The 13,972-nt window shown below is 45.5% G+C and overlaps 1 protein-coding gene across 1 annotated transcript in view; it reads right to left on the reverse strand.

The window, feature by feature from the left end:
• Positions 1-5,678: 5,678 nt before the first annotated feature.
• Positions 5,679-13,972, reverse strand: part of LOC107114316 (zinc finger protein OZF-like) — a 9,297-nt gene continuing 1,003 nt past the window's right edge. The window contains exons 3-4 of the mRNA XM_015415763.1: positions 8,623-8,734; positions 5,679-6,988 (exon numbers count right to left, since the gene is read on the reverse strand). Coding sequence (XP_015271249.1) covers positions 5,766-6,988; positions 8,623-8,734 — 1,335 coding nt within the window. The 3' untranslated portion in view covers positions 5,679-5,765. The remainder of the gene's footprint in view (positions 6,989-8,622; positions 8,735-13,972) is intronic.

Raw genomic sequence — 13,972 nt, forward strand, 5'->3', positions numbered from 1 at the left:
CACCTTGGTGTTTAGTCATGCCGGCCACATGACCACGGAAATGTCTTCGGACAGCGCTGGCTCTTCGGCTTTGAAACGGAGATGAGCACCGCACCCCTAGAGTCGGACTCGACTGGCTTTTGAGCAAGGGAACCTTTACCTTTTTAAAGGGAGGATACATATGAATGCCCATTGAGCAGTCACTCCATTGGTTACTCATCAGTTACCAGGCGGAATTTAAGGGACTGGCTATCACGTAAAAATCCCTTCATGGCCTTGGTCTCTCATGTCTGCGGGACTGCCTCTCCCCCGATGCTCTGCCATGTCTCCGTTCATCTGAGCCAGGCCTCCGGCAGGTGCCACCCTGCAAATGGGAAAAAATCTACAACTGCCCATACGCATGCATTCTCTGGCTGGCACAAGGTGCTGTTGGAAATGAGGGTGCATAGAGTTGGGTGCTAACCTGTGAGGTGTAGTCGAAATCCGGTCTGGGGTCGTGCACGGAGACAGGGTGTGGGCACAGAGCACGCTTAAAAATGTGCCGGCCCTTTAACAGAGGCATTATGGGATGTTGTTCATCTCCTCAGGCACCCATCTCCACAGTAAGCGTCTGGAAAAGTGGCAGGATTCTCCCCCCCCCCCTTGAGACCTGTGGGCTACCCTAATGTAGACAGCTTTCCAAATTAAGCGAGATAGAAAGTGAGATGGAAAGACAATTTTCTCACTCTGCTCCATAAAGGCAAAATCTCCAAGAAGGAATTCAAGAGGGGCTTGGAGGAGTTAGAGGTTAGAGATAAGCCTTGGCCCATGGGTTAGAGTCCAGGTCATTTCTGGCTCATGGAGTCTGGGGAGGGGGGTCAGACTAAGAGGAGGGAATCTTACTTCTTCCTGATTCTCTCTGGGAGAAGCTGGAGGTGGGTGGGGAGCAGTGTTCCCTCTAAGCTGAGTTAGTGTGAGCCAGCTCACAGTCTTTAGCCTCCGGCTCACACATTTTTGTCTTAGCTCAGGAAGGAGGGCTCCAGAGCCGACTAATTCATGCAGTAGCCAAATCGCTCCCTCACAACTTTAATGCCAGTAGCTCACAAAGTAGAATTTTTGCTCACAGGACTCCACAGCTTAGAGGGAGCATTGGTGGGGAGTACAACCAGGATTCGGGAATTCGTATCCCACAATGTTTACCATCAACTCCACGGATATGAGACAATTTCCACAGTACTGGATGTTGTTCTTGAGGTTCTCATCCCTAAGAAATTACTGAGTTATTGAAGTGGGGGGCAGAACCTTTTACTTTCAACCCAAACAAATCCAACTGCCGGAACACTTCGGGCTTCAAAGAGATGAGACACCCAAAAGTTCTCAGCGGGTTAGACTGGGGAAGGATTAGGGTTCAGAAACGCCTCTCTAGAACTGCCTGTCAAATAAAAATGTTTTGTAAATTAAGGATGCCGGCTGGTCACACTAGGTTTATGCTGTAGATAGCAGTTATCCTCAACTTGCCTACTTCTTCACAAGAATGGGGAAACGAAATGTTCGTGCCAGTGTCATAGATGTCAGAAACAGACTGGCAGCTAAACTGATGTAGTCAGTGTACATTAAAGGTAACCACTAAAAACGGCCCTTCTTTGTGAAACTACTTTTTGGTCCTTTCTGAACCTCCAGCACAATTTCATCAGAATCAACTATAGGAAAGTTTTACACTTGTCTGGATTCTCTGAGGAGCATGAAAGTCAGGTCTGTGCCCCAGGTTCTGGCCACACGCTGAGCATTTCTGAGGTTCCTCCCTTGTGTGGAATCCTCCGCGCTAAAGGAGACGGGAGCTGACCTTGAATTTACTTCACCTGGCAGAGCCCTTCCTTCCTTCCGGGACTGGAGGTCTTCAAACATGGCTAAAGCTATTTAACTCCAGATAAGACTGGCTAAAATGCATAAAAACATGTCTAATAGTTGCTGGAAGTGTAAAAACGTGTAGGTACGTTTTACCATATGTGGTGGACAGGTGAAACTGTACGCAAGTTTTGGGTTATGGTGCAGACATTTATACGGGCAGTTTTGCAGACGTCATTACCTTTCCGACCAGAATTGTTTTTATTGAATTGTATACCAGATGAGTTTGATTAAAAAAAAAATCAAAGATATTTTATAATCCATGTGGTAAGAGCAGCTAGAATCTTACAAGCAAGTTTTTGCAAACTTCCAACAATACCCTCTGAACAAGACCTAATAATGAAGACCATGGAAAGTGCAGAAATGGACAAACTCGCTTTGATTTTAAAAGGGCAAATGGAAGAAGACTTTGTTGGACTGTGGACTCCTTTTTATGACTGGATGAGAAAGAAATATAAAGATATGATTTCTTTGATATAATACGAAGTAGCCTATATGAATTTCTAAAATTTCACGGTCTCTCTCTCAGGAGTCTGAAATGATATGTGGAGAAGAGTTATATGCAGAAGACTTGTTATTTTGTTCTTCCCTTTTCCCTCAACCCTATATAATCTAAAACCTAGTAAAAGTCCTGGTCACACGTGCCGGAATACACGGGGGGAGGAGGCATGGCAATTTGCACTGTTGCAATTTGACGTGCCCCAACGCGATCAGATGCGATGCCGTTGTTTCCATCGGCGGGTGTTTCTGGCATGCTCCAACCATCGTCGCAACCAGTTGATAGTGGGTTTTCCCGGGTACTTGTAAACTCCACTTCTTTGGCAGACTGCTACGGGTTGCTGACGGGTGCGGGACGCTGGCCAGGTGTGTCCGTTTGATCACACCAATAAAATCTGGCCAGCATTTGTGAGTATCCCATGGCAAATTCTGTGTGTGATCGGGGCCAAAGTGTATTAAAAAAACCCACCACCATGGCTAAACCTCCTTCTATAGTAAAGTAAAGGTAAAGGTTCCCTTGCTCGAAAGCCAGTCGAATCCGACTCTAGGGTTGCGGTTCTCATCTCCGTTTCAAAGCCGAAGAGCCAGCGCTGTCCGAAGACGTTTCTGTGGTCATGTGGCCGGCATGACTAAACACCAAGGCACACGGAATGCTGTTACCTTCCCACCGAAATGGTCCCTATTTATCTACTTGCAATTTCTTGCTTTCAAACTGCTAGGTTGGCAGGAGTTGGAACTAGAGAGGGGAGCTTACTCCATCATGCGGCACCCGTGTCTCGAACTGCTGGACTACTGACCTTCCACAGCCTGCAGTTCAGCGTCTTAACCACTTGAGCCACCGCAGCTCCATTCCTTCTATAGTATGAGCATTTAAAATACCTCTTCCTGGTTAGGGTAAGATTTCTGTGTAGATTAAAGCTTTTTAGAAGCGTTTATATCCTTTTGATGCTTTATGTGGCCCGTGCTTGTCTTTTACCTGTGAAATAAGAGAAGTGCTGTTTTCACAGGCTAAGCGGTTGCATGGCTTCCCCTTGAGTGGGTTCCTAGTTTCAAAAAATGCTCAACTCAACCTCTCTCCACACTCTGAACACACAAAAGGTTTCTCACCCTGTATGGGTTCTTTCCCTGTATTGGTTCTCTTTCCACACGCTGAGCATTGAGAAGGTTTCTCAGGCTGTGTGGGTTCCTTCATGCTGTTGAAGAGTGCCACTGTGAATCCCTTCCCACACTCCAAGCATTCAAAAGTTTTCTCCCATGTTTGAGTTCTCTGGTGCTGTTGAAGATCGCTACTCAACCTGAATTTCTTTCCACACTCTATTAAAAATGTTCCCCCTGTGTGGGTGCTTTAATGCTCTATGTGACGGAACAGGCCTGCTCTGACATACAGGCCCCGTCCTGCCTGCCCCCCACCCCCCGACGCACAGGCCCCATCCCACTTCCTGCCACCAGCTACTCAGTTTAGAGATCCTGAATGAGAGGAACAGGACTCTCATCCGAGGCCTGGCTTCAAGGTCTCCTGCTACCCCAGCGCCTGGTTCCCACAGGCCCCAAACGCAATTTCAGTTTTCCCCTGGAGAGTTGGCAACAGGTTCCTTGACCGCTTCCCTCCAAGTCTGGGAAACTAATAACGTATCCAAGCAATTGGAGGACTATGCGGTATGAAAACTTAGGGCCACATCCAATATAAAAAAGGATTTATTTAAAAGAAAGTAAGTTCAATCCCACTTAATCACAACAACAGATCAGCACACGGAAGAACAAAGAAAAGTTGGTTATACCATGTATCCTTCTTTCCCTGGTTCTAAAACTTACTTGAACTAGATGTTGAAAGAGAGTAAAGGTAAAGGTTCCCTTGCTCGAAAGCCAGTCGAGTCCGACTCTAGGGTTGTGGTGCTCATCTCCATTTCAAAGCCAAAGAGCCAGCGCTTTCCGTGGTCATGTGGCCGGCATGACTAAACACCAAGGCGCACGGAACGCTGTTACCTTCCCACCGAAGTGATACCTATTTATCTACTTGCAATTTCTTGCTTTCGAACTGCTAGGTTGGCAGGAGCTGGAACTAGAGATGGGAGCTCACTCCGTTATGCGGCACCCGGATCTTGAACTGCTGAACTACTGACCTTCCACAGCCTGCAGTTCAGCGTCTTAACCACTTGAGCCACCGCAGCTCCTTGATAGAGACTAGGTACGTGCAAACTTAGAAAGTTGCAAAAGGTTCTAAAGGTGTCCCCTCACCTCAGGCTCCCTGCAGCCAGCAGGCCAGGCCGCATGGCCAAGATGGCTCCTGGTCGGCAGATCAGAGCTCAGCTGTCTGTTCACTTCCAAGGACCTGCACCAACAGACCCTCCTTCATTCGAGCAGGCACTTTTATTAAACCTCTGACTCCACACATTTTGCATCACTCTCTCCACCTCTTTTGACCTGGTCTGCCCAGGTCACACGGCTAGACCCTGGGACACCCAGGTGCATCCTGGTGTGTGCGGGTGAATCCTGGGAGCCCTCCTGGAAGGCATTCTGGGAAATCTCCAAGAGTAACCTGGAGATTCGTAATACCAAATATCTCAGGAACCTGGCAAGCTGAGTCATTTGCAAAATGATGGCTGCGATCATCTGCACAATTAGACCTGACATAGGCACATACCCGGGCGGATATAAAGGGCGTGATCGTACATCTGAGAAGCGACCTGCAGCCATCAGCAACCCTTTCTGCTCCGCCACAGAAGTGGAGTTAAAAGACACTGGGGAAAATCCAGTAGGAAATGGGTTGTGATGGGCCACAGACGGACGTTCCCATCTGATCGCTCCACCCCGCTGTCATGGCGTCGGGATGGTCTGATCAGGCCATCCCGACTCCGTGCCATTATTACCCCTTTCGCAGTATGCGCATCATCGCAAACTCCATAGGGAGTCCGCAGTCCAGAGATGTGATTCATCAATCCCTCGTTTAAGCGCATGGAAAACAAAAGGCACAACCCCCCCCGAATCACCCGCAGTTGCGTCTGATCACAAACTGACGGACTGCGCCTGCAGCTTCAAAGGGAGGTGTGCTCAAGAAACTGCGGGTCAATTTCCTCCAGAGGAAAAAGCTCCCCCCCCCCATTTTATCTGGTGCATGTGACCGCACCCAATGGCTGATAATTGGCCTCACTTCCTGCCCTTCCAGAGAGAAGAGAAAAAAGGAGACATTAAAAACTCAGAGTGGGGGGGGGGTTTCCACACTTTTGAAGAAGACTACTCTGACTGAATCTCTTTACACAGTCTGAGCATTGAAAAGTTTCGCACCCTTTGTGGGTTTTTTTTATGCTTTTGAATACTGCCACTGCGACAGAATCTCTTCCTACACTTTGAGAGTTCAAAATGATTCTTCCTCATGTGGGTTGTCAGATGCTTTTGAAGATAGCTACTCAACTTAAATCTCTTTCCACACTCTGAGTGCTCAAAAAGTTCCTCCGTTTGTGGGTTCTTTTATGCTGTTGAAGAGCACCACCCTGAGTGAATCTCTTCCCACACTCTGAGCATTCAAAAGGTTTCTCCCCTGTGTGGATTCTTTTATGGTCCTGAAGATGGCTATTGCAACTGAATCTCTTTCCACACTCTGAGCATTCATAAGGTCTCTCGCCTGTATGAATTCTTAGATGATATTTAAGACTGCCACTCTGACTGAATCTCTTCCCACACTGCGAGCATTCAAAAGGTTTCTCCCCTGTGTGGATTCTTTTATGGTCTTGAAGATGGCTATTGCAACTGAATCTCTTTCCACACTCTGAACATTCAAATGGTTTCTCCCCTGTGTGGGTTCTTTGATGATCATGAAGAGTGCCACTCTGACTGAATCTCTTTCCACACTCAGAGCATTCAAATGGCTTCTCCCCTGTGTGGATTCTTCGATGATACTGAAGACTTGCATTCCTACTGAATCTCTTTCCACACTCTGAACATTCAAATGGTTTCTCCCCTGTGTGGGTTCTTTGATGATATTGAAGATTTGCATTCTGACTGAATCTCTTTCCACACTCTGAGCATTCGAACGGTTTCTCCGCTGTATGGGTTCTTTGATGATACTGAAGACTGCCATGTGAACGGTATCTCTTTCCACACTCTGAGTATTCAAAAGTTTTCTCCCTTGAGTGGATTCTTTGATGATATTGAAGATAGCGATTCGTACTGAATCTCTTTCCACACTCTGAGCACTCAAAAGGTTTCTCCCCCGTGTGGCTTCTTTTATGTTCTTGAAGATGGCTACTCTGACTGAATCTCCTTCCACACTCTGAACATTCAAAAGGTTTGTCCCCTGTGTGGGTTCTTTGATGATATTGAAGATGGCTGTGCGTGCTGAATCTCTTTCCACACTCTGAGCATTCAAATGGTTTCTCCCCTGTGTGGTTTCTTTTATGCACTTGTAGGTGGCTACGTGCACTGAATGTCTTTCCACACTCTGAGCATTCAAAAGGTTTCTCCCCTGTATGGGTTCTCAGATGCCCTAGAAGATGGGCACTCCAACTGAATCTCTTTCCACACTCTGGGCATTCAAACGGTTTCTCCCCTGTGTGGGTTCTTTTATGCTGTTGAAGACTGCCCTTCAAACTGAATTTCTTTTCACACTCTGAATATTCAACAAATCTCTCTCCTCTTTGTTTTCTTTGGTTCACAAGAAGCTGTGATCTATATTTGAAGTACTTTCCACATAGGATATATTTACTCGTCTTCATTATATTGTACTTTGGAAAACATACATTATGTTTCCTTCCATCTGTCTTCTCATCCAAACGGCTGAGTTTCTTTCTCTTAGGGCTGCCTCGATTCCAGATGCTTCCTTTCAAGTCTTCATTGTTAACTTTATCTGGCAATTGCAGCTGAAGTTCCTCGCCCTCCTCATTCCTCTGATTGTCCTCTGCTGGAATGGAGAGAGAGGAAACATTAGCATCTGGGAGGGCAAGTACGGTCCAAAGGCTGCGGTAGGAAAGGATTGACGGCCCTTTGGCCTCATCCTGCTTGGCTGACCTTAGCTAACCGCCCAACCGTTCCTCAGAATATCTGCGATTTAAGGATACCATAGCCTTTCAAGAGCCCCCGCTGAGCTCTTGCCCAGAAGGAGCTTCCAGGTCTCCAGATTCCAGGCCCCAGAACGCCCCTTCCTTGACTGCCCAGCGGGCCATTTAGAAGTGAAACAGGAAAGTCCCATGGGCATGCCATGCCCATTTCCTTGACTTAAACGTGAAGGATACCCAGCTCACTTGGTAAGGAAATCCTCTCTTGAGATCCCCTTAAAGAACTCTCCAGTCTTTCTTCAGATGCAAGGCTGTTGTCTGTCTCCACCACGGTCTCTCTTACCATTCGGGCTTCTTTCACATAGAGTGAGAGAGAGAGAGAGAGAGAGAAAGATCATTCTTATACGGGGAGGGGCCAGTATCCAAGCAAGAGTAAAAATTCTCCGGGGGGGGGGGCAGAAACATGGTCAAGATTAAAGCCAAAAATCCCAACCCGTATAAGGGGGGACAGATGATGTTCATATCACAGTCAGAGCGGATGTTTGCAATCCCATCTGGGGTGGGTTTTTTTAAAAAGCTAGCAACAGAGAAATCGCCTCTTCCAGAGTCTTTCTGAGGGCCTTTCACCCCACCTTTGCCTCAAGCCAGGACTCTTTCTCTGGCTGGGGCGATGGTCACAACCAGTGTTCCCTCTCAGCTGAGTTAGTGTGAGCTACCTCACAGTTTTTCAGCCTCCAGCTCACACATTTTTGTCTCAGCTCAGGGAGGATGACTCCAGAGCAAAGTAATTTATGCAGTAGCCAAATTGCTCACTCACAACTTTAATGCCAGTAGCTCACAAAGTAGATGGATCTGGCCCCTTCCGGAGTCTTTCTGAGGGCCTTTCACCCCACCTTTGCCTCAAGCCAGAACAATTGCTCTGGCTGGGGTGATGGCCATAACCAGTGTTCTCTCTAAGCTGAGTTAGTGTGAGCTAGCTCACAGGTTTTCAGCCTCCAGTTCACACATTATTGTCTTAGCTCAGGAAGGATGGCTCCAGAGCAAACTAATTTATGCAGTAGCCAAATTGCTCGCTCACAACTTTAATGCCAGTAGCTCAAGAAGTAGACGTATTGCTCACAGGACTCCACAGCTTAGAGGGAGCATTGGACACAACACTGGCCTCAGTAGCGGGACAGGAGGCAAAACACTCCATTGCTTTTTAATATTCTGATACATGCCACATCACGATGGCACAAATTTCCAACTTGGGCACCTAACGAAGGATCCTTACCCAGAGAGGCCACGCTCCCGTAGTTCTCCAGCATGACTTCCCAGTAGAGAGCTCTTTGGTCCGGATCCAGCAGGGACCACTCTCCCACGGTGAAATACACGGCCACCTCCTCAAAGGAAAACCGACACTGAAAGAAAAAGCAGATTCTCTTAACAGAGATCATGCCAGGTGGAAACTGTAGACTAGAAGGGCGTAGTATAGGAGGGTACAGGATGTAGAAACGGCAGGAGCAAAAGCCCCCCTGCGAAAGGAGGGGAGGACCCAGGCTGTCCCTTGCTCAAATCCCTTACCTGGACTGGAGGTGCAGCAGCCGTTTCCACCCCTCTGAAAAGATCACAACTCAACAGCATCTCTCCACTTCCTATTAGTGAGACAAAGGAGAGTGTTTTCCATTACTTTCTGTTCCACTTACTTGTTTGTTCCCTGCTTCATGTATCCCCCTTCCCAGGAGTGTGAAACCTCACCCTGTGTGAATTCAACACATTTTTTAACACTTTCTACTGAATTCTTGGAGAGGCAGAAGAGAAGCACCGGGTACCCAACGGGCCTAAGGGATGATAAGTTCTGCCAGCGTACTTCAGACTCCCGTGAGGCCTGAGTCAGGCCTGTGGGGGGGGGGGGGAGAAGGGGGCGGAAATGTCGCGCCAGATTCTGTATTTGTGAATTACCTGCTGCGGAGGATATTCCACATCATTTAATTTCCTTCCCTTTTTATACAAGAGCCGGGAAATATCTACTTGATCCTTTGCCAGATAAGGTTTCAAAGAATATTGAATTTATTTTATATGTAAAATGCAAGTTTTACTAACCTACAGAAATGGACATGAATACCAATGGTAATGTTAATGCTACTGTATCATTTCAAAGAGTGTACTGTGCACATTCTTTTATATATGGATGCTGTATAAACACAATTGCCAGCTGAACGTACGTCAATTGAATGCCTTGCTTGCATTCACACTGAGCCTCCTTGTCACAGTGCCTTGAAGTTGCTGTTTGATGCCCGAATGAAAAACCATGCCCAACAGTTTTATCACTGCACAGATGATGCCTGTCCTATAGAGTCATGGCTTGACTGTGCCTTGTTAGATACATTTCATTTACCTTGTTCCTGGGTGGGACTGCTCTATTTAAAGGCAGAGTTTCCAGTGAAAATGGGTGGCCATCGGTGGTTTTGTCCAGACTGAAGAACCTTCTAGAAACTATCTTGTGAAGCCTGAATGTCTGCATGTATGTCAACAACTCTGGATTATTAGCATCATATCCACAGATCTAAACAGGTTCTTCTTTTAAGTCCAGAGGTTTTCAAAGGTAAACTGCACTGTTGAGTTGCAACTGACTCTTGGTGACCCCCCCATCAAGCTTCACCTCATGTGGTTTTCAAGGCAAGAGATGAGGGGAGGTCGTTTGCTATTGCTGTCCTCTGCATAAGCAGCCCTTGTCCTCTTTAGTGGTCACTCATCAAGTACCAACCCTACTCAGTTTCTGAGCTCTGACAAGGTCAGGCTAGACTAGGCTTTTAGGGCTTCTACCAGAGGTTTTTACCCACTTGTAATAACGCCCTTTCTTCAATAAGTAATTAGTTCCTTGTGTTACTTGTTAGGCACTATAAGGACACTGCCATACTCATCAGTTTTAGTAGCTGTCTCAGAATCATTTAAAGTATTATTATAATATTGTAAAATCCTCCACAGGGGAGTAATGGGTGAATAATATGGGTATAGTTGGAGTGCTATCCCTTCAGGGGAATACCAATTGTCACTGATCCTTTAAGCAAAAACATGCCCTTCTGAAAAGAAGTTCTCATTACTTAAAATAAAATGGTTCCAAAAAAAGAGAAGTCCTTCTTCTGAAAAGATTTTAGATGGGGTGAAGCAGAGCTCTAAACGGGGCAAAGCACTTATGGCCCTCCCTCTCTAGTGCTGGTCATGTCCCCAAGTCTTTAACTGGTTTCTCGCATACAGCTGTACATGCCTGGGCTCTCTACATGCAGTCAGAAAGACTACAACAAACAAGGCTCCTGAACACATGTTCAGAACCAAGGAACAAACAGTGAATTGGATACAACCAGCTTTTCTACTAGTTGTTGTAGATTTTCCGGGCTATATGGCCATGGTCTTAGCATTGTAGTACCGGACTTCCGGCGGTGCGGCGCTGCGCCACAGCGTGTTTCTCGGGAGCTCCTGAGAAACACCCGATTCTTGAATGCTCTTTTGGGAGCCTCCCCCCACCCTCAGGGGGTATTCTTGACTGCTTTTTTGGGAGCCTCCCCCCCACTCCAGGGGGGTAGGTCCCGCTTGGTGCTCCTGGAGGGAGACCAAGGTATGAGGCTTGGCCGGCCCCCCGCTCCCCGGCAAGGACGGGGGTGTGACCGGCGTGCCTCACAAGCGGGAGCGTCACGAAGAACGGGAACTGGTTTCCCGCCATAGCAGCTGCCAGCCGTGTTTTTAAATGTGCACGGTGAATGGGTCTTGTCTTTTTCGTTTGGGTTTTGTGTTCGAATGAGGATTCCCCTCTGCACCACATTGAAGGACGGGTCCAACGAACAAGACCGTCTTAAAAGAAGAGCTCTTTACCCCCTCCCCCCGTTTTGGATTTCCCTCTTGACTTGAAAGGCGGCCGAGAATATTAATGGAACTGGAGACTGAACCGATCTAGTGGGGGTAAGAGACTAACTTTATTTGCAATATCACCCTTTAGGTTCTGTTATATATGTGAGTTGATATTTGCCATAACGAAGGATAAAGTTAAATGGATAACAAAATGGCGGCGGTGCAAATTTCCGAGGCCGTAAAAAATGAAATAAAAAATGAATTAAAATCGGAACGTTTCCGTATGATTTTAAGAGCTGAACTGGAAAAAACGCTGCAACAGGCATGGGACAGATTGCTAGGTGAATCTCAGTGTCTATATGTAGTAGTCGGAGATAATAAAGGACAATCCCCGGAATCGGCAGAAGAGAAACAGGAAGTGCTAGAGGATAGCCAGCACCTGACAATTGAAAAGGAAATAAAAGAAGTTGACTTTCTAAAGGATATGCCTCATAGGAGAAATAAGCGAAGAATAAAGAGAAGGAAAAAAAGGTGGGTCAAGTCCCCTTGGAAAAATAAGAGACTATCAAACAAGATTAGAACAAAGCAAGACGCAAGGAAGGCGAAAGACTTTAAGCAAGTTAAGGAGGACTTAAAAAAAATACAAAAGAGACCCTCTGGGAGCTCCCAACAAGGAGTACAAACATCTGAGACATTTACAAGAAAATGAGGAGAACGAATTCAAAAAGGAAGAGGATTGGAAACCTTTGAGCAGAAGGATCTTCTTGAAATGGCCCCCTTTTGAGAGAGATGTATGTGGGAGTAGCAAACTGTGTTTAAGTGCAGGCTGATGCAACAGGATAGGAAAGAATTGATGAAATGTAGTGGACGGTAACTTGGTAACTTGGATTTCTATGTTTTCTAAGTTTTTGAAATGTGGAAATATATATGGATAAACAATTGTAGAATGATGTAATAGGATGTAATAGAATGAAAATAATTGATGAAATGCAGTTGAGGGTAATAGGTATCTAAAATCAATTAAATATATAGGCGGAGAGATGATTATGAATGAAATTTGTAGGTGTGGAATTTTCCCTCTTACGTTCTTTTTTGAGATATTTAGCCAAGTGGAAACAAGGTTAATGATGAATTTTGGTTTGATGAAGAGGTGAACATTTTAGAGAACCAGTACTATAAACTTGAAATCCTTGAAGTGGGGAAACATGTATGGATAAATAATTGTAGGTTGACTTAACAGGATATAACAGAATGAAAATAATTATGGAAATGTGGCTGAGGGCAACAGAGATTTTTGTGTTCTGCAGGAAAAGTGGTGGCTACTTATTTAAAATGTCTACAATATATAGGCTGAGAGTTCATTATGAATCTAATTTTTACTTTCTATTTTGAGATACCTAGCTAAGGGGAAGAATAAGGTTAAAGATGAATTTTGGTTTGATGAGGAGGTGAATATTTTGCTGGACTAGTATTATAATTTGGTTGGTGAGTGGGCATAAATAGTCGGGAGGATTAACCAGCTGATGAGAAATTTAGATTAATGAGATAATTAATCATAATGTAAGCAGGTTGAGAATATGTACACTTTAGGTTGTAGAAACAATGTGGTTTAGAGGAATATTAGTGGTGATTATTGGTAGAAGGGCAGGTGGGTGGTGGTGGTATTTTTATATGTCTATCTAGTTGTTGTTCTTTGTCTACACAGATGTTTGTTGTTGTTTGTTGTGGAAAACCAATAAAAATATAATAATAAAAAAAATTAAATTATAAAAAAAATGAATGGATTCAATCAGATATTTTATTGATAACAAAACAGGAAAAGACATGGGAAGATAAGGCATTGGAAATAAGGAAGAAATGGTTTGGGTATATAAGATGGGTAAGAGAAGATTAGAGAGAGGGTGTTTTGTACTGTGGCATCTGAAGTGACTGATTATAAAAGAACTGACCCAAAGTTGAACTATACCATTTGAAACTACATATCTACAAGCATCAGCTTTTCCCTTGTACATATATTCCCTGCCTGCCTATCCTTGTAAATAAACTCTTCAGTTGGTTTTATTGTTCAATGTTGTGTGTGCATCAGTGTCTGACAGAGCTCAGTATCTGACAAAGTTAAACAGTAAGCTTCATCCCGGGAAAAGGGCAGTGTTCATGAAAAGCCACAGAGACAATAAGGGGCTTGATTTGTGACAAAAGGACGAACTGTGTGAGTTCCCGGTTAAAAGAGGCTGGCAGACAGTGTCAGTGGAAAATAAGACTGCTCCAACCTGTGAAAGGTTAAAGGAACAAAACCCCACATACTCAGAAATAAGGGAGTTCGTCATAACCCCAATGTAGCTACGGGCCCGTCATATGAATGTGTATTCAGAGTGTCTCCTTGCATGCTAACTTCACAGCCAGGTTTTCAGCCGGAAGCAACGTCAACATGACACCACATCGGTTCCAAGCCCCTCCCTGAAACCCCTGGGGGGTGCCATGCCACAGCTCGCCATCCCTGTGCCAGCATCCTCTTTCCCACAGTGACTGCCATATGCCGCTATACGCACGGGCACAGAAGCTAAATTTCCCCGTAATTATTGGCCCCCAGGAAGTGTTTTTCAGAGCTCTGCTGCCCCAGAAGGTGGAAGCTCCACTTATTCACCGGGCTGAAGAGCTCTGCCGAGATTTGTCTACTGTATAGAGGGAGGGTGAGCTATGAGGAGGAATCGCCTTCCATGAATTTGTTTAATTACTGGACACTGCGTTCCGCAAATTAACTTTGTGTTGTGTGAAGAAGTGTTCAATTCTGTCCCACC

The sequence above is a fragment of the Gekko japonicus genome, unplaced genomic scaffold (assembly GCF_001447785.1).
Source record: "Gekko japonicus isolate JY-2015 unplaced genomic scaffold, Gekko_japonicus_V1.1 scaffold6452, whole genome shotgun sequence".
NCBI classification, from domain to species: domain Eukaryota; kingdom Metazoa; phylum Chordata; class Lepidosauria; order Squamata; family Gekkonidae; genus Gekko; species Gekko japonicus.